The following is a 24,113-nucleotide window of genomic DNA, read 5'->3' as shown; positions in this document are numbered from 1 at the left end:
AAAAACTGACTTTTGTTTCTGGTTATTGGAATCCTATGCAAAGTTTTATAGTTTTCAAGCAACATTTCAAGCATCTCTGTCCCTAAGACATACTTCATCTTAAAGTGGGGATGGTGGCAAAACTTTGAACATTCAGAGAATATTGTTTTGCTTTGGAAAACAAGTCTGCATAAATATACATTACAGAAGTCATGGACTCTGTCAGAGAACTTAATCACATATACAAAAAATAAATACATAGTTTTTCCATGAAAAATGGGCATTTAGAGATGGAGAGTAAGAGTGTGCTAAAGGACAGAGAAAGATGTAAATGGGGAAGACTTAAATCAAGGCATTGAATTTTGGTTTTAAAATGAACATTAGCTGAGACAAATGGCACCAAGAAATTTTACCAGTGGGGAGGTTAATCTATAGTGAAAAGTCTGTATCATACAATACTTTTACTTTTAAAGAACATTTTTATTATTTTCAAGTTTGTACAGTATCTGGCACAAGTTATTGCCAGCATTCTTGCCAAGTACAAATGCTTGGAACTCCCCTTAATCAACAGATAAATACATAACTTACATTTAAGGGGAGTGGATTACTTCAAAGTGCTTAGGTAAAAATTTGTCCTCTTAGTTTGAACTCTTAATTGTATCTAAAACACTGACCTGAATGAGAAATCTCAAGCTAATGTTTTACTTATTCCTTATATGGTAAGAGACTGACTACCTTTTAAAGTACCATTTTCCATTTGGCATTTCACCAAGGTCTAATGTCCCTGGAATTAGTTTGCTTTGCCTTTTGAATATTGACAGGTGTTTATCTGAATTAAACTACATTTGGCTTGATGGCTTCCTGCATCAAAATTGGCACAAGTATACCTCACTTTGGGAGCTATCAGGATCTCCATGGCTTGGAAAGTAGATGACCATTACCTTGGGGCAAATCAATGAACAAGTCTCAGCAAGGTACTGGCACCTACATTTTAAAAAACTCTCTAGCCATTTTGTTCTTGGTGTAAAAGTAGAATGGCTGGAGTATGGCAGCTGAGAAATGTTCTGCTTAGCGTGATGCAGTGCTTAGCATGTCTCTATGGGTCCGTCTTTGAATATTATGCACTTCAGAACTGGTTTGTCTTGTTTTGCTATAAAACTAATATGAAAAATGATTTGGGCGGGGCATGCTGGATCACACCCTCATGAAGGCAGAGGTGGGAGGATAGCTTGAGCCCAGGATTTTGAGACCTGCCCAGGCACCGTAACACCATTTGCCAGGAAAAAAAAAGGAAGATAAGTGGTTTCAATGTTCAATTTCCTCCTGGCCATCGATTTTCAATTAACTTATGCATAAACGAGACCCAAACTATCACTAATTTTCAGCTATGAGTTGATAGCCACTTGACCTCAATGAAAGGCAGAGTGGGAAATAGATGAAATTGTATTTTAAATGGACTTTGATGGGAGATTCAAGATTTTTGGTTGGTTTTTTTTTGAGACAGGGTCTTGCCTTTTCACCCATGCGGGAGTGCACTGGAGTGATCACAGCTCACTGCAGTCTAAACCTCTTGGCCTCAAGTGATCCTCCGGCCTTGGCTCCCTAAGTGCCAGGATTGCAGGCATGAGCCACCATACCTGGCAGAAATTCAAGATTTGGATGAACTGTTCACTTCTTTGCCAAGCCTATTCTTCAACTTATTTGGAGCTGGGTGTACAACTCGTCCTCATATGTATCTTGTCCCTGCTGTCTTTTAGGTTAGCAAGGTATATGCATGCTTTGTTCTTTTTCTCATGGTATCAGTGAAATATTGATCTTTCTCTAGCTAGGGTCAATTTATAAAATTGTCATGGAACCAAGCAAAAGGCCCACATAGAATAAAAATCACTTACCATGGAAGCCACCAGTATTTTTCAAGTTATGGCTTTTGAAGTATAACAAATTTCAGTAAACAAAATCAAAAGAAAAAAATTCCTCTGTGTACAACAAAGGAGCACCTGTTATATTTTGAATGCATTCTTCATGTTGCCACCTTTATAAACTTGGTTTTTTGATGCTTTGACAGACATAAGTGAAAATTATGTGTCAATCTTAAGTACATCAGTTTTCCTCTACATAGTCTTAATGCAAAATGCTGGCTGGCAATCAGGGCTCTTAGAAACAGCCTTTGGAAGTTAAACTTTTGGATTTCAAAAGCTAGTACAGACTGCTATATTTAACAAAAGGAACAAACCTTCATAAATGATACAAACTATCTGCCCAACACATTCTTCTATTTTCCAGGCCCTTTAACATTGAGTAAAGTCTAATCTTGGACTGACTATGGTGGGTTAGGTCTAATCTAAGTATTTTAATAGTTATCTGGGGATAATGAATAAAATCAAATACAACCGGTACCTCAAGTATCTTAAGAGAATAAATTTATGAAGACAAGTAGACTGAAGCAACTCAAGATTTCCTACACCTGACTAAATAATGTGTTACCTATAAAACTTATTATGTACAAATTAGTTCTTGAAGACAGAAGTAAATGTGGGGAAAAAAAAAAAGCACCGTAAGTGTTCAAGTAGATCCCTGTTTTGTTTTAAAGAACAAGAGCTCTAAGTGGTACCTAGTGGATATTTTAGGAGGAACAAAAATAAAAAACTGGATGATACTCCAACTAAATAAAAAATGCAGCTGCTTTTTACATTTTAAAAACATATTTACCACCCTGAATTATAAACTCAAGGCAAGTAGCTTATTATACCAATAAGGATGTGGTGTGATAAATTCCCTCATGCAAGTTGTCATCAATCTCAAATAGATAAAAGGCACAGAACCAATCTAATTCTTTCATTGCATTTTAAGGCTTTGGCCCTGCAATTAAGGGCCAACTTTCACTGTGGTTAAAGTTAAATTTATTTTCCCTAAACTCTTCTTTTCAAAGGATCTGTTATAGAGATCCTTTATTCACCTGCTCTTATAGTTCCACATCAATGCTAAAATGAAGATAATAGAATTAGGGTCTTAGTACTTAGAATGCTTTTAACTGGTGACAAGAAGGAAGAAGCCTATAGTTAAATATCCCAGAAATTTATTTGATGTTTGCATGAATACATTTTATGTAGAAAGATTGGGATTGTTTGCTTTGGATGCCCCTGGTAAATGTTATGAGGCATTGAATTAGAAAGGGGTGCCAATGTGGAGACATCAGAAATGGAAATCACAAGCCCAATTTTAGAACTATTCTTAAAGATTTGTCTCTAGTGAAATGAGGCCACTCCCTTAAAAATGCTCAAAGTGTTAGAGCTACTGTGAAAACAGCTGACATTTAGGAGGGCATTTCATGTTCTGATCTGTTAGAACATTTAAATACTTGGAAATAAAAAATATTCAGCTTTGAAGTTTTCAATACTGGAAAACTTTCAAGTCTAAGATTTCAGCCAGGAAGGGCTGCTCTGTGTTCCTTATATTGGACTTTGTTCCCCACAAAGTTAATCTTCAGCTTTGGCTTCCATTTCTTCTGCATCATCATCTCCATCCACTTCTGCATTTTCTCTTTCAAGCCTCTCCATCTGCCTTGCGAGTTCAGTCTCATCTGTATCTGTGACCACTTTGGGCTGTGGAAGCAGAGGTATAATTTAAAACTGAAGTAGTAAACACTATACAAATTTAATTTCAATACTATTACTACCTCACGTTTTTTTTCTTTTAACACTTTTCTAACAACTCTCTCATATCTGTTCACTTTTGAGTGCTGACTTGTCACTAACAAATTCCATTAGATAAACAGGTGAAATTTATGAGAACAACAGTATAGAAAAAGATGTATGTATTAAAATGGAAATTTGTTTTTGTCATCTTTATAAGCTAAAACTGAAAACATGAAATAAGCCCAGTGGCTGTATCTTTCAAGTCCACAAAAAGATGGACTCTTCCAGGCTCAAACTACCACTTACTAGCTTATTAGTCCTTTCCACTGAAGGAACCCCCCTCTCTCTCTCTCTTTCTCTCTCTCTTTCTCTCTCTCTTTCTCTCTCTCTCTCTCTCTCTCTCTCACACACACACACACACACACACATTTTTTTTCTTGTTGAGAAAAGGAAAAGACAGGAGACTTTTTTTTCTAATTCTAAGATCAAATTTTAGACATGCCACATCCAAATTCTAACAATAAAAAAACTTCTCATTTATATTGTTTATTCTCTTCCCCCTGGCCAGGGGGTAGGTGATGTGGTGAGGGTGACCCGTAACACCATTAATGGTCAAAGGCTTGAATAACCATCCTACAATATGATATTCCAAGGCCGACAGCTCTTATTTATCTATAAAAACCCCTTTTAGAAACCTCCTGAGACATTATTAAAAACGAATCTATTGATCTCACCTCCATTTGAACATTGAACACACCCCTCTTTTCCTCAATCTTTTCTTTGATAACAGCCATTGCCTGACTGAGGACAGAAAGGCCTTCTGTTCTCTCCAGGGTTGTCGTAGTCATTACATACCGAGGAGGAGCTATTAGATTAATCTAAAAGAGAAAACCAAAAATTCAATTATGAATGTACCTACAGAACCCACAACTATTAGGATGCTTGAGATTTTATTACTCTGCTATATTAACAAATCACCCCAAAATGTGCCAATTCTATAGGACAGTAATTTAGGGTCCTACAGAATTGGCGATTATGTTTTGGGGTGATTTGTTAATGTAGAAAAGTGAATCGATACAGGAATCTAATGCAGTAGTATAAACAGTCCACTGTAACACTGAATAAGAACAATTATAATTTCTGGGTATCTTTGGTAGCTAAATTAACTGCAATTATCATGAGTATAATGGATAATTTGTCTCTAAACTAAACTGATTGAAGAATCTTTCTACAAGATTCTGAGTTATTGCCGTTCAGTTAATTTTATCACTAATGAAAGATTCTGATCAAACCTCATAAAATTTGCATAGGTATAGATGGGAGAAAGTGTTACTCTTTTTAAAGTGCTATCAGTATTTTAGGCACAGCAACTCTTTATCGTAAATGAGGTTTAGCGCAGATGGCTTTCTAACAATAGGAATCTCCATTCACTGTGATAGTAACAGTAGAAACCAAAAAGGCCTAAAGAAAATCACAAACATCTAGAAATATTACTAAGACTCACTGATTAACTTTAAGAGTAAAAAAGCCACTTTTGTTGCAAAGTATGATTTTAAAAAAAAATCAAAACAAAGATCAAAGATCTTATTTGGCTTAGATGGGTAAATCAGCAGGGAAGGAGACAACTGACAACTCACCTTAATGGGCATGGTTTCTGTAGAACAATTCAAACCTGCTCTTAGGGCTTCTTTTACAGCATCAATGCCTTCATAACCATAACAAGCCACTTCAATATCTGTAATTACAAAATTCAGAAGTTGACACCAAAAAATGCAAAAAATATTTAAAAGTTTAAAGAAAATCAAACATGGCAGATATACTAGTATTCAGAGACTTAACCTGAATCCAACCTCTACACTGCAGTTCCTTATTTATAAACTGGAGGTAAGGAGGAGTGTGGTAAAGATGGAATATAACAATAACTACAACTTATCTAAAACAGTTTAGAAACTGCATTATCCTTTGACTCAGAAATTCTGCTTTTAGGAATTTGTCTTGAAGAACATTTGTGTAAATGGGTAAATATGTATAATATAAGGGTGTTAATTTGTAGCTTTTTTTTGTATCTGTGAGAACTGGCACAATCTAGATGTTCATCAAGAGGGGACTGGTTTATGTTAAGGTTTATCTGTTCTATGAAACATTACTCAGAATGAAAAAGGATGAAAAGATTCCTATGTTCTGCATGGAACGGTACCTATAATACACTGGGTAGAAAAGGCTAGATGGAGAAAATCTTGTATAGTATTTGTAAAAATTTGGAATATTTTAAATTATGCACTAACACCAAACAATCAAACCCCCTTTTTTTTAAAAAAGGGCTAACTTTAGGTTAGTTGAACTCACACAACTGTTTCTACTTGTGTTAATACAGAAATCTTATGATTCAGAAGCCAAAATAATTTCTTAAGCTTTTGTTATAAAAAATAAACATTTAGAAAAATTTATAGACGTTGATGTAGCAACATATTCTTTGGTAAGTCTTATTATTTAATAGCTTTTTTGATGCATATAAAATACTGTAAAAACATTTAAAAAATCATTTACCCGCTCGAATTTTGACAGCCTGTGGGGTCAAGCGTCTATTAATATTATTAATGAGTACTTCCCGTTCATCTTCATTCAAATCTAAACTATCCAAAATAGACGGGTCTCTGGTAAAAAAAAAATAAATAACAAAAAGTCAAGATTATATTACTGATAAATGTGAAAGTAAGCACCCTGGAATAATGCATATAATAGTAAAGAAAGCACAGGCTTTAATGTCACAATTAGAGTTCAAATCTTAGCTGTGCACTTACACCCAACTAATTATTAGTGAAATCAAAATTTTAGTGATCCAACTAAAACAAGCAATTTAGTATCTCCTAACACATCTGATATTCTAATATAATTGATTACTTCCATGCAATTAGGTGTCTCTGCCTCAAGGAGTTTATAATCTAGCTTGAAAAGAACAAAAACAGGGAAAAATTTGTAAATGTTAACAGTATATATACTGTGGGCCTCAGGAGAGAAAGGTATTACTTTCTAATGAGGTCAGGAAGGGCTTCATGCAAAAAGTAGTATTTCATCTAAGTGCCACAGGACATGGACCAGGGTCTTATTAACTGGCATGCCTGTTGAATGAGTGAACAAACAAAAATATGAAATAAAGACTAAAAGAGGAGTAGCATTGTAAAAAGCAAAGGCAGAACTATTTTAAGTAAGTTAAGATACAAAGGGCTGGCCACCAGTGGCTCATGCCTGTAATCCCAGCACTTCAGGAGGCTGAGGCAGGAGGATTGCTTGAGACCAGGGGTCTGTAGACCAGCCTGGGCAACAGAACAAGACCTTTGTCTCTATTACAAAGAAAAAAAGAAAGTTATGCCATATGAAAAAGGAATAGGAATAGTATGAGCAAGCATCAGGCTTAATAAGCAAGGGGTCTAGTTAAGGAACAAAAGGCAAGAGAATTTGGGTGGAGGGAACTTTTACTCAGCTAATATAAAGGAACAAGAAGACAAACCAACACAAATGCCCAAGAAACAAGATGACAAACAAACAGAAAATGGGCAAATGAGGTGAACAGATGTTTCACAGAAGAAATACAAATGGTCAATAAACATGAAAAACTGTTGACCCTTCCAATAATCAGGAATATGCAAATCAAAAGATACTATTGGGCATTCGTTAGACTAGAAAAAGAAGAAAAAAAAATCATATGTATTCCAAATTGTGGCAAGGATGAGGGGAAACAGGAATACTTATACAATTGCTAGAGGGAATATAAACTGTAGAATCAATTTGAAGAATAATTTGGTGAAACCAAGTGAGTTTAAAGATATATAATCAATCCTATGTCAATCCTATGACCTAACAACTTCACTCCTAGGTATATACATTAGAAACTCTCAAACAAGTACATATAGAGACATATACAGTATTCATCATAGCACTGTTTGACAAATGGGACAAAAGGGAAAAATTACCTAAACAACTCTTAATAGAGGAACAGATAAAGCATATTCTCACAATGAAATACTATAGAGATTAATATGGATCAGGTGTACATCTATCAATGTGGAAGAATCCTGCTTAATAACAGCCTTATATGTAAAAATGCAAGCAACAAAAAGATACAATAGGTTACATTTTAAATAAAAAATGATTATAGACACATGTGTAGTAAAACAATAAAAACAAATGATATTGACATAAAAATAATTTCAGAATACTGGTTATCACTGATAAGTGAGGGAAACGGGTGTGAAAAGGTAAAACACTGTTTCCAACTACGTCAGAAATTGTATGGAATTTTAAAACATATAAAGAACTAGCATTAGTTAAATCTGGACAGTCCCTACATGAATGAAGCAAGAAAAGAGTGCTAAGGGAAAGGGAATAACACATGCCAAGGCAAGAAGACAGAGGGGATGCTGGAGCTAGAAGTTAAAGAGGTAACTTGGGCCAGATGATGATAGTTAAGACAAGTTAAGAAATGTACTGAGGACTGCAGGACAGAAATATAAAGTGGTGCTTAATGGCTTAGTATAAAATCTGGATGGAGCCAGAATGCATGGGTTTGAATACTGCCTGGCTCTCTTATTTGTTAGCTGTGTGACCTTGTAGAAATTATTTAATCTCAGCTTCAATTTCTTCAACTGTTAAAAAAAAAAGGATAACAGCATTTATACTATTGTTAGAACTATACAAATGTTAGCTATTATCATTACTATACCCACCTTTTCTGCCACGTGAGATTCATATATATATGAGTCACATGAGAATAAACTTGAAGGGATTTAGAACCCCAGATGAGTTGGTTTGCTGGGGACACTTAACAGTCCTGGGTCCTACTAATTCTCTTCTTATTCCCCCTCTACCTCTTAACATTTAGGAAGGAGTGGGAGGTAAAGAGACACAAAGTACAGAGAACTGAGAGTCTGGCTTTTTTTTTTTTTTTTTTTAAGAGACAAGGTCTCACTCTGTCATCCATGCTAGAATGCAGTGGTATAATCATAAATCACAGCTCACTGAAACCTCAAATCACTGGACTCAAGTGATCCTCCTCCCTCAGCCTCAAACAAATACAAATTCCTGGGACTACATGCACATGCTACCATACCTGGCTACTTTTAATTTTTTTTTGAAGAGATGGGGTCTTGCTATGCTGCCCAGGCTTGTCTCGAACTCCCAGCCTCAAGCACTCCTCCACCTCAGCCTCCTATAGTGCTGGGATTACAGGCATGAGCCACCATGTACAGCCAATGTGGCTGTTAAAAGCAGAGAACACAGTGTTTGCTCCAAGACAAAGTACAGGAAAAGCTGAGAAGTGTGTTTTTTAGTATAAATGGAAGAAACCATAAATATTGGTATTTATGCTGATGGAGCAATACCAATAAAGAGAAAGGTGACCCAAGAGAAGGAATAACTGATAGAGATCCCTGAGCAGCAGCTGGGTACAGATGGCAAGATTAGTTTGAGTAAGAAGGACACAAATTCCAGTGACAGCAGCACAAGAAGTGACAGGCGGGACGGAGATATGTAAGTTTGCTGAGATAGTGGAAAAGTGGTTCTTTTGCGATGGGTTTTATTTTCTTTAAAATAGAACAGGTAGTGAGCATACCAGTTAAGAGGCAGGGAACAGGGGTAAAGTGGTTTTCTGAGGAAGAACATGGAAAAGCTCTAAAACAGCCACTATAAAAATGGGAAGAAGAACTGATCAGGAGCAGAGAGAATGTGAAACAGCTGAGGCTGGAGACCATGAATATGTAATGGACCAACCTGCAAGACTGTGATTTTTCCTAGCAGTATCCAGCAGTCTACAAGTACAAAAAGGCAGGAACATCAATCCAAGGCTGGATGTATCAGAAGGAAAAACAGGGCAAAAGCTCATGATAATGGCAAGAAAGTCATTGAAATGATGGATCATGGTGTGCCTATGTTGGATAAGAAAGAGAAGACAGGAAATGGTGAAAAGACAGGGAGAAAAAAGGTTTGGAATTAGAGCCTAATACACACAATTAAGATGACAAAGAGTAGGACCAACTGGGAGCTAGATGGGTAGGAGGCTGGGGCAAAAGAAGAGAAAGTGTGAATTAAAGATTTTAGTTGCAGAGCAAATCCTGGTAATAGTAAGGGCCAGGGTAAGGCTACATGGAAGACTGGCTAAAGTGGTGTGGGCTGAAAGTCAAAGGAGAGTCAAAAGAGGTAGAGAAAACAAGAGGTTATAATTTTCGATGAGATATGCTCTGTATCTTTAGCCCTACAGCCACTTGGGACAATAACTAGGAATGGAAACCATGTAAGGGAGTAGTGTGAGATAAACCATATGGTTTTTGTGAATCTACATAACTATGATATGAATATTTTAATCTAAATTTAGCAAGGATTTTATACATGGATGCTGTGCTGTTAATTATCAGGCTAAGAATTGTAATATTAAGGTAGAAAAGGAGTCAAGAAGGTATTCTTACGAGACTGCATGCTTAAATGCATCATAGGCACCATATCCAGGTCTCTTGTACTTGTCATCAAAGACCCAGGCAGTCCTCTGGAATAGGCTTTCCAGCTGCTCATCCTTGGTGTATTCTAACACCTCAGCAACATGACGAAGAATGCTATAAACCTAGAAATAAAACGAAAAGCTCAACAATTTGAAGAGATCTATAAAAAATATTTTTACATTTTAGTAGACAACAAAATTTGACTACAATAATTCTGTAACAATAAAAAATCTCCATTTAAGTTCTTTCTCCATAGGGAAATACTCACTTTCCCATAATAAACTCAAGTGGGTATAAAAGTAGAGACAGTATACAATTTAGGTCCTAAGACCTAGAACAAGTCTTGACAATAACAGTATCTCTGAATTTGTTCCTCCCCTGGAAAAAGAAAATATTAGTATCTCTCTTCCTTACTACAGAGAGTACTTGTACAGATCAAATGAAACCACACAGTATAAATGGAAAACGATTAAATGAATGTAAGTTGCTATTATTACTCCATGAGGGCAGAATCAGGATTGAAAGTTTTCTTATCTCCTAAAATTAACATAGGGTGTAGAGGAAAAGTATTAAAAAGTCATCATCATAGAGTGAGTCTGCTTAATGTTTTGAAATTTTAACAAAAAATTTTTTAAAAAATTGAGAAAAGGTACTGACATTGAATAACTCTTCCATTTTAACATCTCAGTAAGATCTATTAACATACTTATTTTAACAATATACTAAGGAGACAAAAAATATGGAATTTTCCCAGAAAACTACTTCTCAAAAGTTAGTGGGACCGGAGAGTTGGTATTTCTGAAAAAGAATCAAGTGATGCCAATGCGCTTGAGAGACTACATTCTGAGTGATAAGGTCCTAGAGTTTATTAAAAAGAGATTTTTATTAAAAAAAGATTTTACAAACAGTGTTTTCAAATGTGTAAACCATACTGCTTAACTGTAAATACACTAGTAAACAAAAAAAAAAAAAAAAAAAGATTTGGGTAACTAATGGCTTTTAGACCATTACTTTCTCTTTTACTGGGATTAAGCAAGATTTTTTAAATCACTTCATTGAAACTTTTTCAATATTTTGTCTTGAGGACAGAAACATTCATGGCAGAAAAGAACAGACACCAGAGAAGGGCAAAGAAAATATAAGCAATAGAAACGGTACCATTAAGAACTGAGGACGGGCTGGGCACACTGGCTTACGCCTGTAATCTCAAATACTCTGGGAGGCCGAGGCAGATGGATCGCTTGAGCCCAGGTGGAGGTGGTTCCAAGTAAGCTGAGATTGTGCCACTGCACTCCAGCCTGGGCAAGACTTTGACCCAACCCCACCCCTTCCACCCCAATGCCGAGGATGTAGAGAATGAAGGATAACTTAAATAGGCCTGGGCAAGACTGGACAAGACTCTGAGAGAGAGACACACATACACACCTGTGAGGATGTAGAGAATGAAGGATAACTTAAATAGGACCTGAGAAAAGAGAAATACTGACAGAAGAAATGTGAAGAAATGAAATGACTATCTTTGCTTTACCAGTGCTTACTGTGGATGACAAAAGTAGGAAGTAACAGCAAAAATAAGAAAAAAAGTGAGAAGAAATAATCCTAACATGCTAGTGGAGGAAAAAAAAATAGAAAAACAAAAAAAACTAGTAACAGGCCTGTCTGCCTTGCTTTCCTGGATTCACGGACATTTCACAAACCCTTTTTCATTCTTAACACACAATAGCTGGTTATCTCTGTTATCCTTAACCCAGAACAGGGTTGAGAATCAAGAACTGTATTTTGGCTAAGTGCACTGGCTCACTTCTGTAATTCCAGCACTTTGGGGGGCTGAGGCTCGAGGATCACTTGAGGCCCAGGGTTTGAGACCAACCTGGACAAAACAGCAAGACTTCATTTCTATTTAAACAAACAAAAAACCCCACTATATTTTATGAGGCAGTCCAATTGGAAGCAAGTCAAACCAGCTGAAGTCACCCACAGTTGATTTAACCTAAGATGGCTTCAAAACACTTCCAGCACTGATTTGAGAATATTAGATCATAAGCAATACTTTAAGGTAGTAGCACTATGAGATTAAAAAAAACCTATCGTAGTCATACTCTTTTGAAATGAAAATTTCAAATTATTTATTAAACACATAGATAGTGGACTAATTTGACTCAAAGAACAACTTACAGTTTTGGATTTTGTGAATTTGTCTTCACATTTGATTGCTTCCTCTGGAGAAACTCTTCTTTTTGACAAATCTATATATCCTGTACAAAAATTTTGAAAAAATTATCTCTGTCTAGGTGCCAACATACTACTGTAATCAGTTTTTAAGACCAAATTAAGTGTGCAACTGGCATACTTACAATTATTCCCTACTAAAATCTTATCAACAAAATACTGCATAAGTAGTACAGGCTGAGTATTCCCCATCAGAAATGATTGGGACCAAAAGTGTTTTGGATTTCAGATTTTGGAATATTTGCATTGTATTTACTAGTTAGAGCATCCCTAATCTGAAAATCCAAAATCTGAAATGCTCCAATGAGCATTTCCTTTGAGCATCATGTTGATGCTCAAGAAGTTTCAGATTTTGGACCATTCTGGATTAGGGGATAAAGTATTCTCAATCTGTACATGATGAGAAACTTTGAATTGTTTTCAGAAATAAATTTTTATTATCAGGTAATTATATATTCTCCATTACCTTATTGGCGAGAACGAATAATTTTCAACTATCCAAATGAAAGCTAGTCAAACACCTATCTTTTCCATTTCTTCCTTTTCCTTCTGCAGAATAGGAATTCACTAAGATGTTCATTTTAAGGAAAGAGGCTATCCTCACAGAAGAAACACACACAGAGAGAACAAATGAAAACGATCTCATCCACTGCATGACTACCATATCCAAGTAACTATGTTAGGTGCTTAAACATCTCACTGAACCCTCACAACAATCCTGCATAGTAGATTATCATCCTCTTTCTCACAGCCCTCTACTCGTTTTTTGTTTTAACCTGAAGAAATTAAAACCCAAGAGAGGTTAACTAACTTGTCATTGTCAAATAGCCAAAAATGGCTGAAACCCACTAACCTGTGCCTGGCAATGACTTCTAGTACAATGCTGAGTAGCAGTGATGAGAGTGAATGTCTTGTTCTCAAAAATGGAAGACAGCATGTCTGTGGCTTTTTTCTAGACACTCTTTATCAGATTAGAAAATTCTGTTCTAGTTCTTATTTGGGGATGTTTTATTATGAACGGGTGACAAATTTTGTCAAATGCTGTTTCACATCTATTAAAATGGTTACAGTTTTCCTCCTATACTCTGTTCACATGCACTGAGTTTATTTCAGATTCTGAGCATTCTTTTTCATTAAAATAATTCACCACTTTCAGTGTTAAGTTCTTTGCGTTTAAAAAAAAAGAATACAGTCATTTAAACATCACCAAAATCAGTTCCATCACCCCAACGCCACTAAACTGGGTACAAGCTTTTTTATGAACATACATTTTCCTAAATATGGCACAGCTGGGTTATATATTAAGTATACGTTCATTTTAACTGCCAAACTGTTTCCCAAAATGAATGTGGCACTTTGCATTCCCATGAGCAATGTGGAGCAGTTAGAACTGTTACCTGGCCGGGCACGGTGGCTCAAGCCTGTAATCCCAGCACTTTGGGAGGCCGAGGTGGGTGGATCACGAAGTCAAGAGATCGAGACCATCCTGGTCAACATGCTGAAACCCGTCTCTACTAAAAATACAAAAAATTAGCTGGGCATGGTGGCGCATGCCTGTAATCCCAGCTACTCAGGAGGCTGAGGCAGGAGAATTGCCTAAACCCAGAAGGCGGAGGTTGCAGTGAGCCGAGATTGCGCTATTGCACTCCAGCCTGGGTAATAAGAGCGAAACTCCGTCTCAAAAAAAAAAAAAAAAACAAAAAAAACCTGTTACCTAAGAAATCTTTACCTAATCCAAGATCAAATATTTGCTCCTATGTTTTCTTTTAGAGGTATTTTGAAGTTTAGATTTGACTTTTACATCTCTGATTCATTTTAACTTTTGTATAAGGTGGTGTCTGAATTGAGGTCCTTTTTTATATATGGATATCCAGTTGTCTCAGCACTATTTGTTAAAAACATAATTTTTTCTTTGATCAGCTGTCTTTGTACTTTTGTTAAATAACTGATCATATAAAAGCACATATTAATAAAAAAACTTTTTTTATATAAAAAGAGGTGGGGGTCCTGCTATGTTGCCCAGGCTGGTCTCAAACTCCTGGGCTCAAGTGATCCTCCCACCTTGGCCTCCCAAAGTGCTGAGATTACAGGCATGAGCCACCATGCCCAGCCAACCTAAAGTTGTAACGGTTAAACCAAACTGGCATTCCATACACTCCACTTGGTTATGCTTTATTATCCTTTTTATACATTGTTCGATTTGAAAAACATTTTATTTTGAATTGTTTTATCTATGCTAATCACAAATTGAGTCAGTAATTTGTTTTAAAAAAACATGTCTTTGTTGGGTTTTCTTATCAGGGTTATGATAGCCTCATAAAATTAGTCATGAACTGCGTACGTAACATTTCAGTCAACAATGGACTGCATATATAGCAATAGTGCTGTAAGATTACAATACTGTATAACACTGTATTTTTCAGATTATAATACTGTACCTTACAATGCCACAGGCTCAAATGAGAGTTAAGAAACTAAGAAGGGCAAAAATGTCTTTTATATTTACCTGTGTATTTTCCATTTCCAGGTCATCACATCTCATCAGCCTAAAGAACTGCCTAATTTCATCACCCCCACCGCCTTTTTTTGTTTTGGAGACAAGGTCTGGTTCTATTGCTCAGGCTAGAGATCAGTGGTGCGATCTCAGTTCACTACAGCCTCCGCCTCCTGGGCTCAAGCCTTTCTCCTACTTCAGCTTCCTGAGTAGCTAGGATCACCGTGAGCACCACCACACCCAGCTAATTTTTGTATTTTTTGTTAGAGACGAGGTTTTGCCATGTTGCCCCAGCTGGTTTTGAATTTGTGAGTTCAGGCAACGTGTCCACCTCAGCCTCCCAAAGTGTTGGGATTACAGGTGTGAGTCACCAAGCCGGGCCATGTCTTTAGTTTCTATTTACCTAGAAAGTCTTAATTTTGACCTTTATTGTTGAATATTACCTTTAGATACACAATTCTGGTTTGAGTGCTTTGAAGATATCATTCAATGCTCTGGCCTCCATTATTTCCAGTATGAACACCATAGTAATTTGTATCACTGTTCTTCTGTAGGCAATATGTCTTTTACCTTGGGCTACTTTCAATATTTTTCTTTACCTTTTTTTTTTAGTATTAACAATTTGACGTGCCTGAGTATGATCTTAATAGCATTTATCCTGCTTAAGAGCTGTGGAGCATCTTCAATTTGTAAATCTGTTTTTTTTTCCCCCAACAAATAAGGGAAACTTTTAGCCATTATTTAATCAAATCTATTTTCTGTTCTCTCTCCTCTTTCATTTCTAGAATTTATACATACATACATACATACATATATATATATTTGAGACAGAGTCTTACTCTGTTGCCCAAGCTGAAATATAGAGGTGCCATCTTGGCTCACTGGAACCTCTGGCCTCCCACCTCCCAGGTGCAAGTAATTCTGCCTGCCTCGGCCTCCCAAAGTGCTGGATTATAAGCATAAGCCACTGTACCCGGACTTAGAATTTTTATTTAAGTGCTTCATTGCACTGCATAATGATATTTTAGTCAACACCGAACTCCATATACAATGGTGGTTCCATACAACTATAATGGAGTTGCAAAATTCCTATTGCTTAGTGATGTAGCGCATTTAGTTTTTATGACTAGGCTGGAGTGCAGTGGTGCAATCATGGCTCAGTGCAACCTCTGCCTCCCAGGTTTGTATGATTCTCCTGCCTCAGTCTCCTGAATAGCTGACATTACAGGTGAGGTGCCACCATGCCCAGCTAATTTTTGTGTTTTCAGTAGAGACGAGGCTTCACTATGTTGGTCAGGTTGGTCTCAAACTCCTAACCTCATGATCTGCCGGCCTTGGCCTCCCAAAGTGCTGGGATTACAGGCATGAGTCACTGCGCCCAGCCAAGTGTACAGTGCTTCTAAAGTCTACAATAGTGTCATGTCCTAGGCCTTCACATCTACTCACCACTCACTAAGCCAGAACAACTTCCAGTCCTGCAAGCTCCATTCATGGTACGTGCCCTATATAGGTACACCATTTTTTATCTTTTCTACTCTATTTTTACCATGCCCTTTCTGTTTAGGTACACAAATACCATTGTGTCAACTGTCAACAGTATTCAATACAGTAACAGGCTGTCCAGGTTTGTAGGTTAGGAGTAATGGGCTATACCATATAGCCTAGGTGGTAGTAGGCTATACATCTAGGTTTGTGTTAAGTATGCTCTGTGAAGCTTACACAACAAAATTGGCTAATGATACATTATCTCAGAATGTATTCTTGTCATTAAAGGACACTTGACTATGGTTCTTTGTGAAAGTTTCTAAATTCTCTGAGATTTTACTTTGTTCATTTCTTACAAGCATTATTTCCCTAATGTGCTTAAGAAGTTCTAAGGCCTTAAAATCCATGTCTGGTAGTCCCAACACCTGGATCATCTCTGTGTCAGTCTCCACTGGTTACTTTTCTCTTCTGTATGGGTCATATTTTCCCATTTATTTGTATGATTAGCAATTTTGCATTGTATCCTGGACCTGTGGCAAAGACTCTGGATTCCCGTATGTTCCTCTTACGAAAACAGATTTTTTGTTTTAGAAGGTAGTCAACATCTGAATTTACAAGTTCTGTCTCCCTAGACAGTAAGTAACTGAAATCTGTTCAGTCTTTTTCCCTATTGGGCTACTTGGAGTTCATCCTGCGTATCAGTAGTTCAGGGATAAGCCAGAGATTTGAGCAGCATCTACATACAGACTTAGGAGTTCTCCCTTTGTCTCCTTTCTCTAATGCTCACCACAACCACCACCGGTTTCCATCTACTATGGTGTCTAGAACTCTTGCCTCCAATTCTAAAGCCAGTAAGACTGTAAGTTTTCCACTAGAACCTTAGGTGCCCGGCTTGAAGCTGTCTTTAGCATGTACTAAGTGTAAAACAGAAAACACTTCCTTTCTTCTAAGTGTTGACTCACCTTCAACTTTGGCCTGCTTTTGGCTGCTCCTCATTGTCTTTAGGTAGTAGTTATTTTTCATGCTTGTTCAGGGTTTATAGCAGGTAAGTCGAAAGGCTTTAGTAGGACCTAATTCTCTAGTATCAAAATGAATCTTCTCTACAGGCTCTTTTGCACTTTGCTCTTTTTCTTATCCTATCCTGGAGATCTTCCCATATCAGAATATTCAGATCTCATTCTGCATAAAATTGCATTGCATGCATTTATCCTGATTTATTTAACCAGTCCCCATTTTGGTCATTTCCTGGTTTTAGTTAATGCCATACAAACAAATGGAAGTATCTTTACACATATCTACTATACATAAGGAAGTATGCCTTTCCATATTTTTTCTCATTGCAACTAAAAACATATTTGATTTCTCCTTTAGTACATATTTTATACAATAGAAAAAGAAGGCTGAGCACAGCCTTGGCCTGGTTTGCGAGGCTAATCTTGAACTGGATTCCTTGAGCCCAGTTCAAGATTAGCCTGTCTCAACATAGAGAGACCCCATCTCCACAAAAATTTGTTTTTGTTTTTTTAAATTAGCTGGGCATGGTGGCACATGCCTATAGTTCTAGCTATTTGGGAGGACTGCTTGAGGAACACTTGAATCTAGGAGTTCAAGGCTGCAGCAACCTATGATCACAGCACTATACTGCGGCCTGGGTGACAGAGCAAGATCCCAACTCTTGAAACAAAATAGGAAGTACAAGATTAGATAATATTTTATGTACTACTAGCGCAGTGATGTGAGGACTTACATAAGTTTAACAAATAGTCTCAAAGTAGTAGTCACTACCTAAGGCATAAGACATCCTCAAAGTCTAAGTATTATCTAAGGCTATAATCAAAAAAATTTAAATGTCAGTATGTATAAAATTAATCACTTGTAGAAGTGAGAAAGTATCAGTAAACTAGATGGCTGAGGAGATTCAGAAGGATAAGTTCAATCAAGGTGACTGACTGAACTTTCAGGCATGGCCTAAAACTAATACCTAACAAATCATAGTAAGATGGCTGAAACTAAAACCTACTTAATGGTATTGCACACCATGTTTAAAAAAAAAAACAGTATTCACTAAGGTGATGATTTACATGAGGCCCAAAAAGGCATCCAATAAGTAAAAAATGAATAGTCATCCAACACTGTCTGAAAGATACCACAGGATCTGGGAGACACAAACATTCTAATTACCAGTGAGATATACAATGCTGGATTTCAGATGTGTATGTACACACATAGTATACTGCTTTTTCAAAGCTTATGTAAAAGATTCCTAAAACCCATTTGCCCATTTTCATGCTTACTCAATGATCTCACCACTATTTTAGTTTTAAATAAAGAAAAAGGCATCCAACATATTCAGGCCTACTAAATGAACTAGCACTCTGGTTTACTTATGTCTTTCATGTTTGGTTACCATGAGTCAATTACCAAGATCCTCAAACACTAGAAATAAAATTCAAGTTATTTGATCCATAAAACCCTAGGACGTACCAATTAAACTACTAACTTAAGAGATCTTGTTTAAACAGCTAATTGGCAACCTTTTCTAACAACTTTGTATGTAAACGAGTTTAAGTATAAAACGAGCTTTTTTTTTTAAGCTGCAGCATACAATTTACAAAAAATGTATTTTTAAATAAACCATTTTAAACCAGAAATTTATACTACAGAGACTTTTCTCACTTACCTTTTTCTTTGTCCACCCTAATGACAACCACACACTCATTCCTGCCAATTCGGATGAGTTTGTTTATAGAACGGATACGCCTTCTGGATAATTCACTAAGAAGAATCATGCCTTCAATGTTGTTGTACTCCAGCAAGCTGACATAAGCACCCATTTCAGCAATGGATCTTACATTCACCATCACTACATCTTCCACCTCAGGAAATTTGTGTTGATAAAATCTACAACTTAGACCCGGCATTCTGCAATTTAAACAAAAGAATTTAAATAAGTGTTCAGTCAAGGTGAAAATTTAAGAAAAACTAATTTTCTACTTCTTGCCACTGAAATAAAAAATGAAAAAAAAAGTTATTAGTCTTCTTAACCCTTGAAACTTCTTAAGTGGTACCAGAAAAGAGATGATGTTCAGGAACCAAGCTTTAATTTTTATTTCACTCAATGTTTTTGTGCTTCAGTGATTCTCTGCCATTAATTTCAGAGGAATCATAAAAAATAATGACCATCTATAAAGCACTCCAAGACCTAAGGATTAAAGGAATACCTCAAGAGTAAAATACTACTTTAAGGTATATCAAATGATGGGAAGCATCACTATTATAACTAATCAGCAAAACTAAAGCTACTCTTTGCCCAAGTTAGCAAAGATTATATATGCTACCACTCACTGTGTAAAGGAAAGAATTCTCTACCCAAATCCTAACCAATATACCAAATGATATATTCTAGCATTTATTATAGCCAAAATTAAAGTGTCACATGTCAAAGTAACAAAAAATTAAAAAATTTTAATCACAAATTAAAATGCATCCTCCTTTAACACTTTTTTCCTTTAATTCACGATGTCTAGCTTCTCCTATCCCCATTACTCCCAAATATTCCTTACTTTTGTTGAATAGGTATACCTAATCTTGAGAAAAGCTTTAATCTCCATTACTACAAAGTTAGTTTCTCTTAACCTCTAAGCATTAAAGATATTTATAATTATTCCCTTTGATCCACCCAACCTACTTTCTGCATTTCTTCTTTCAAGATCCTCAAGCGTGAAATTGTAACATGGGTAGAAGCATATTTTAAAAAGGAAGCTCTCAAATTAATCATGGTTTAATGATTTTCATGTTTTTCTGTTAACCTTAACTGTTGTCACTGCTCAAAAGACAGGTAGTAACAGAACTTAAAGGCCTAAGAAAAACTTGTGAAAACTCATTTGATAACTTATTAATTGGCACCTGCATATATCTTCCCAGTAGCTTCCTACTAACTTTTATATGTTTTCGCTACCTACAGAATCCTACATGAACTGGCCACTGCCTATCTCCTTGTGGTACAACTCTCTCCCTACTTCTCCCTATTTTATAGACTAAAACAGTGAAGCACAGGTTAAGTTACTTGTTCTTTCACATACTGCTAACAGGTGGTGAGTTAGGATTTGAATCCATGAAGTTTAGATCCAGTCTGTGCTCTTATAAATCAGACTATATTCTCAAAACTATTCATAAACATGATTAGAAACATTTTACTCAAAAAGGAACAATATATATATTCAGTGCTAGAGCACACACCACCAATAAGTGCAAACTTTTAGTACTCATCTGTTTGACAACAAAAAGCAGCATGTTAATCACAGCAGTAGAGATGTATTTCTTTGTAGAGAATACAAAATCCCTACAAAACAGGGATTTAGCAAATAAAGAGAAGTAGACATTCAATGGCCAGAATTAACTGCCAAGAAACAGCTGACTGGTTGTTTCATTTTTAAACAAGGCTTTTCGGTGGTGGGGGTGGGGATGGTGGGGAAACTGTTGTTGAATACGTGTATGTAAATTTCTCAAATTTAAGAGCTAAAAAAAGTTTCAAATTGGGCATCAAACTAAACTATGTTACAGAAATGTGTGGAACAGTTTTAAGACATTAAACAGATGAAAACCACATTTACTTACCAAGTTTCTCCAAATAGTAAAGGTGATGCTTTTGGGGGAAGCAAAGCTTAATTTGATGGTTAAAGAACATAGCTAAGCCAAGTACGGTGGCTCAGGCCTGTAATCTCAGCACTTTGGGAGGCTGAGGTGGGAAGATAACCTGAGGTCAGGAGTTCAAGACCAGCCTGGCCAACATGGAGAATCCCTATCTCTACTAAAAATACAAAATTAGCTGGGTGTGGTAGCGCATGCCTGTAATCCCTGCTAGGGAGGCTGAGGCAGAAGAATCACTTGAACCTGAGAAACAGAGGTTGCGGTGAACCAAGATCGGGCCATTGCACTCCAGCCTGAGGCAATCGTGTAAAAGAATCCTGAAGGGATATAAACTATGAATACTGTTTCTTCAGGAGGCCCAAGTCTCTTTGCAACATAAAGGGTAAGTAAAGGAATACTACTGATGGTATGTTACTCATAGTAAAGACACCAAGTAGTTGAGTAAGTACAAAAAGAATCCATACAATGAAAACCATATATTGGTTGATAAATTTTGAACATATTGCCCAATGAAATGCTAATAACTTTAACTTAAAAAAATGTTTTTTAACTTAAAAAAGTCATTCAGTAATATCAAAGTCACACCACGTATTTATTCAGCTCTCTTTTTCATAGCATTCTGACTTATTTTATTTGGTCAAGAAGTGTCAAGTCATGCAATTAACAGTAAACTCGGGGAACAGCTCTAGACTTGGGTTCCAGTCCTTGCTCTGGTACTTACTAGAAGTGGCTGCTTGGGAAAGGTAAACTCCTTTGAAGCGCAGTTTCTTATCTGTGCCATGTACATCACAGGTTTACTGAGGGTATGACATGTATGTGTAAAAACATTTTGAAAACCATAATGTGCTAGTCAAACAAAAAATATTAAAAGGCAAAGGAGGCATTATTTTTCATTTTGTAGTATAATTTGTTAATTTTTTTTTTCAGTATCTACTACGTACTAAACACTAATGATACAACAAGAAAGACTCTTACCAGGCATGGCATGGTGGCTCACACCTGTAATCCCAGCACTTTGGGAGGCCCAGGTGGGTGGATCACTTGAGGCCAGGAGTTCCAGACCAGCCTGGTCAACATGGTGAAACCCCATTTCTACTAAAAATACAAAAATTAGTCGGGTGTGGTGGTGGGCACCTGTAATTCCACTACTTGGAGGCTGGGGCAGGAGAATCCCTCGGACCCAGGGGCGGAGGCTGCAGTGAGCTGAGATCAATCCACTGCACTCCAGCCTGGGCAACAGAGACTCTGTCTCTAAAAAAAAGAAAAAAAACCAGACTCTTATCTAAGTAATTAAGTGCAGAGTGGGAAACAAACTAGGAAACAAATAATTACAATATAAAGTACTATGAAAGGAGCACAGTGAAGCAATGAACAGGAAAAGGAGGAACATAAATACTAAATTATAATACTTCCTCAAGGACAAATGCTTAACAAGTACTAGAGCAGGAGCTCCAGAATGTCGTTAACCCACAGAACCTCAATATCACAGCACACTATAATGCTGTTATGTGTTCTGATGTAAAAAGTATAAGCCACCTTTCAAAATACATCCACCAAACTCCAGGTTAATTTCAAATACCCTGCTTAGTCAGTTATCTTGCAGGACAAATGGTAGGTAGGATTTCTCAGTGCATGGTCAAATTGCCATAATGGATATAGAAGTTCACATTCCTTTCCAAAATATGTGATGGGGACAACTCTAGTGATAATTCTAATTTGGATCAAACATGGATTAGGAATGCTCTCTGAATGTTAGTTTTTGGTATAGGAGTGCTACATAAATAAAGCTTTTATTTCATCATTATAGTTGAAAAAGAAAATATCACCAAGTCTATATAAATATTACTGTGCATGAGACAACTACATCTTTTGAGAATCGCTGTCATTTGGCACCAGATGAACTGAGAATAGGCAGTAAAGTTCTGCCTATTCTCACTAAAGTCATCCCCAAACTACTGACAGAGAATTTTCCTTGAATAACAACTCAATTGAGAGAAAATAAAGATTTCTCTGCTATACCTTTTCTCCAAGAAACCATGTGTTTTGATTAATAAAAATTAAAACAGTCTTAGTTTTAAGGATAAAGAGATCTCAGGATGACTGCATTTAATCCGAAAATATTTCCTTATCTTAGGCTTTTAGTTATGCGTAACTATTAACCCAACATATGCTTAACCCAGTTCTATTCTCACTATCGCCAAAAATCGACAAACTGATAGTAATAGTAATAAACCCAATAGTCTCATTTAATTTTGATTCAAGGGGTGACTCATTGAATTATCAGATGAAAGAAAAACTACTCGGACCCAGCTCTTTCCAACACGGTGCCCATCCCACAGGTTTCTCAGGTTAGAGTCCGACTTGGTTTCCACCGAGAAGCAGGGGAAATTTTGGTAGAACTGTTGGGGCAGAAGAAAAGATGGAATTCTCTGGCCCGGAAAAAGCAAAGTGCTCAGCGTCGTGAGCTGGGGGTAAGAGTTAGGGTGTCACAGCGTTCTCCCGAGGCCGCCCCATCATCACGGCATTCTCACTTTCGGTATATTGTAGAGGCTGTACAATCCACTCGGCCCACTTTCCTTCACGAGATTCCTCTGCTCGAACAACGATGCCTCTGGAACACAGGATGACCGACACGGAGCCGGCGAAGAGGCCCACGACAGCGCGGGTGGCGGCGGTGCTGTCCAGCCACTTCCCGCGCAGGGACGGGAAAGGGAGGTGTTAGCCCGGGGCCTACCCGCTCTCGAACACCCATGTCACTGGACACAAACCAAAGTGAGTTCTTGGAGAAACCGAGCTTGGGATTAGTCACCTGAGGTATGTGTGTGATTCCCGCACGGGAACCCCGCGCCGTCTTCCTCAATCAGAAGAGACCAGGCTTGCTGCTCCCGCACCGGCCGCCGATCCTCCTCAGCGTGCGCTTCGCTCACCCACACTGCGCATGCGAACCTCCTTGCACTGAACAAGCGCTAAACGAATAGAGGCCCTCTTCATCATTAACCATAGAGTCTGGGTCCTCCGAGAACGAGGACGAATGTAGATCGTGGAAGGACCTGAAAAGTACGGTTTCTCGCTATCTTAGCTTTAGCTAAGTAACATTCAAGGCGCAAGAAAGACATAGGACTCTGATCCCGTTCCGCTGAAGACTGCACCCTC

General features: G+C 37.2%; 1 protein-coding gene across 4 annotated transcripts; it reads right to left on the bottom strand.

Moving 5' to 3' along the window:
- Positions 1 to 3,038: 3,038 nt before the first annotated feature.
- EIF2S1 (eukaryotic translation initiation factor 2 subunit alpha) lies at positions 3,039 to 23,896 on the bottom strand. 4 transcript variants are annotated; one of them, XM_035260775.3, is made up of 9 exons: positions 23,492 to 23,896; positions 21,682 to 21,757; positions 18,991 to 19,232; positions 12,278 to 12,357; positions 10,073 to 10,224; positions 6,162 to 6,268; positions 5,252 to 5,349; positions 4,349 to 4,492; positions 3,039 to 3,581 (listed from the first exon to the last, which is right to left on the bottom strand). In XM_035260775.3, the coding sequence occupies exons 3-9, from the start codon at positions 19,229 to 19,231 to the stop codon at positions 3,456 to 3,458; spliced, it is 948 nt and encodes a 315-aa protein (XP_035116666.1). In that variant the 5' UTR covers position 19,232; positions 21,682 to 21,757; positions 23,492 to 23,896; the 3' UTR covers positions 3,039 to 3,455. The 4 variants fall into 4 exon arrangements, with proteins under 4 accessions (XP_035116666.1, XP_035116665.1, XP_009004454.1 ...); XM_035260774.3 differs by having other exon boundaries at positions 23,770 to 23,896; XM_009006206.5 differs by lacking the exon at positions 21,682 to 21,757.
- Between the last annotated feature and the right edge of the window lie 217 nt (positions 23,897 to 24,113).

This window comes from Callithrix jacchus, chromosome 8, assembly GCF_049354715.1.
Source record: "Callithrix jacchus isolate 240 chromosome 8, calJac240_pri, whole genome shotgun sequence".
NCBI classification, from domain to species: domain Eukaryota; kingdom Metazoa; phylum Chordata; class Mammalia; order Primates; family Cebidae; genus Callithrix; species Callithrix jacchus.
Note: the sequence above shows the minus strand (reverse complement) of the source record. Positions and strands in the feature narration are given on the sequence as shown.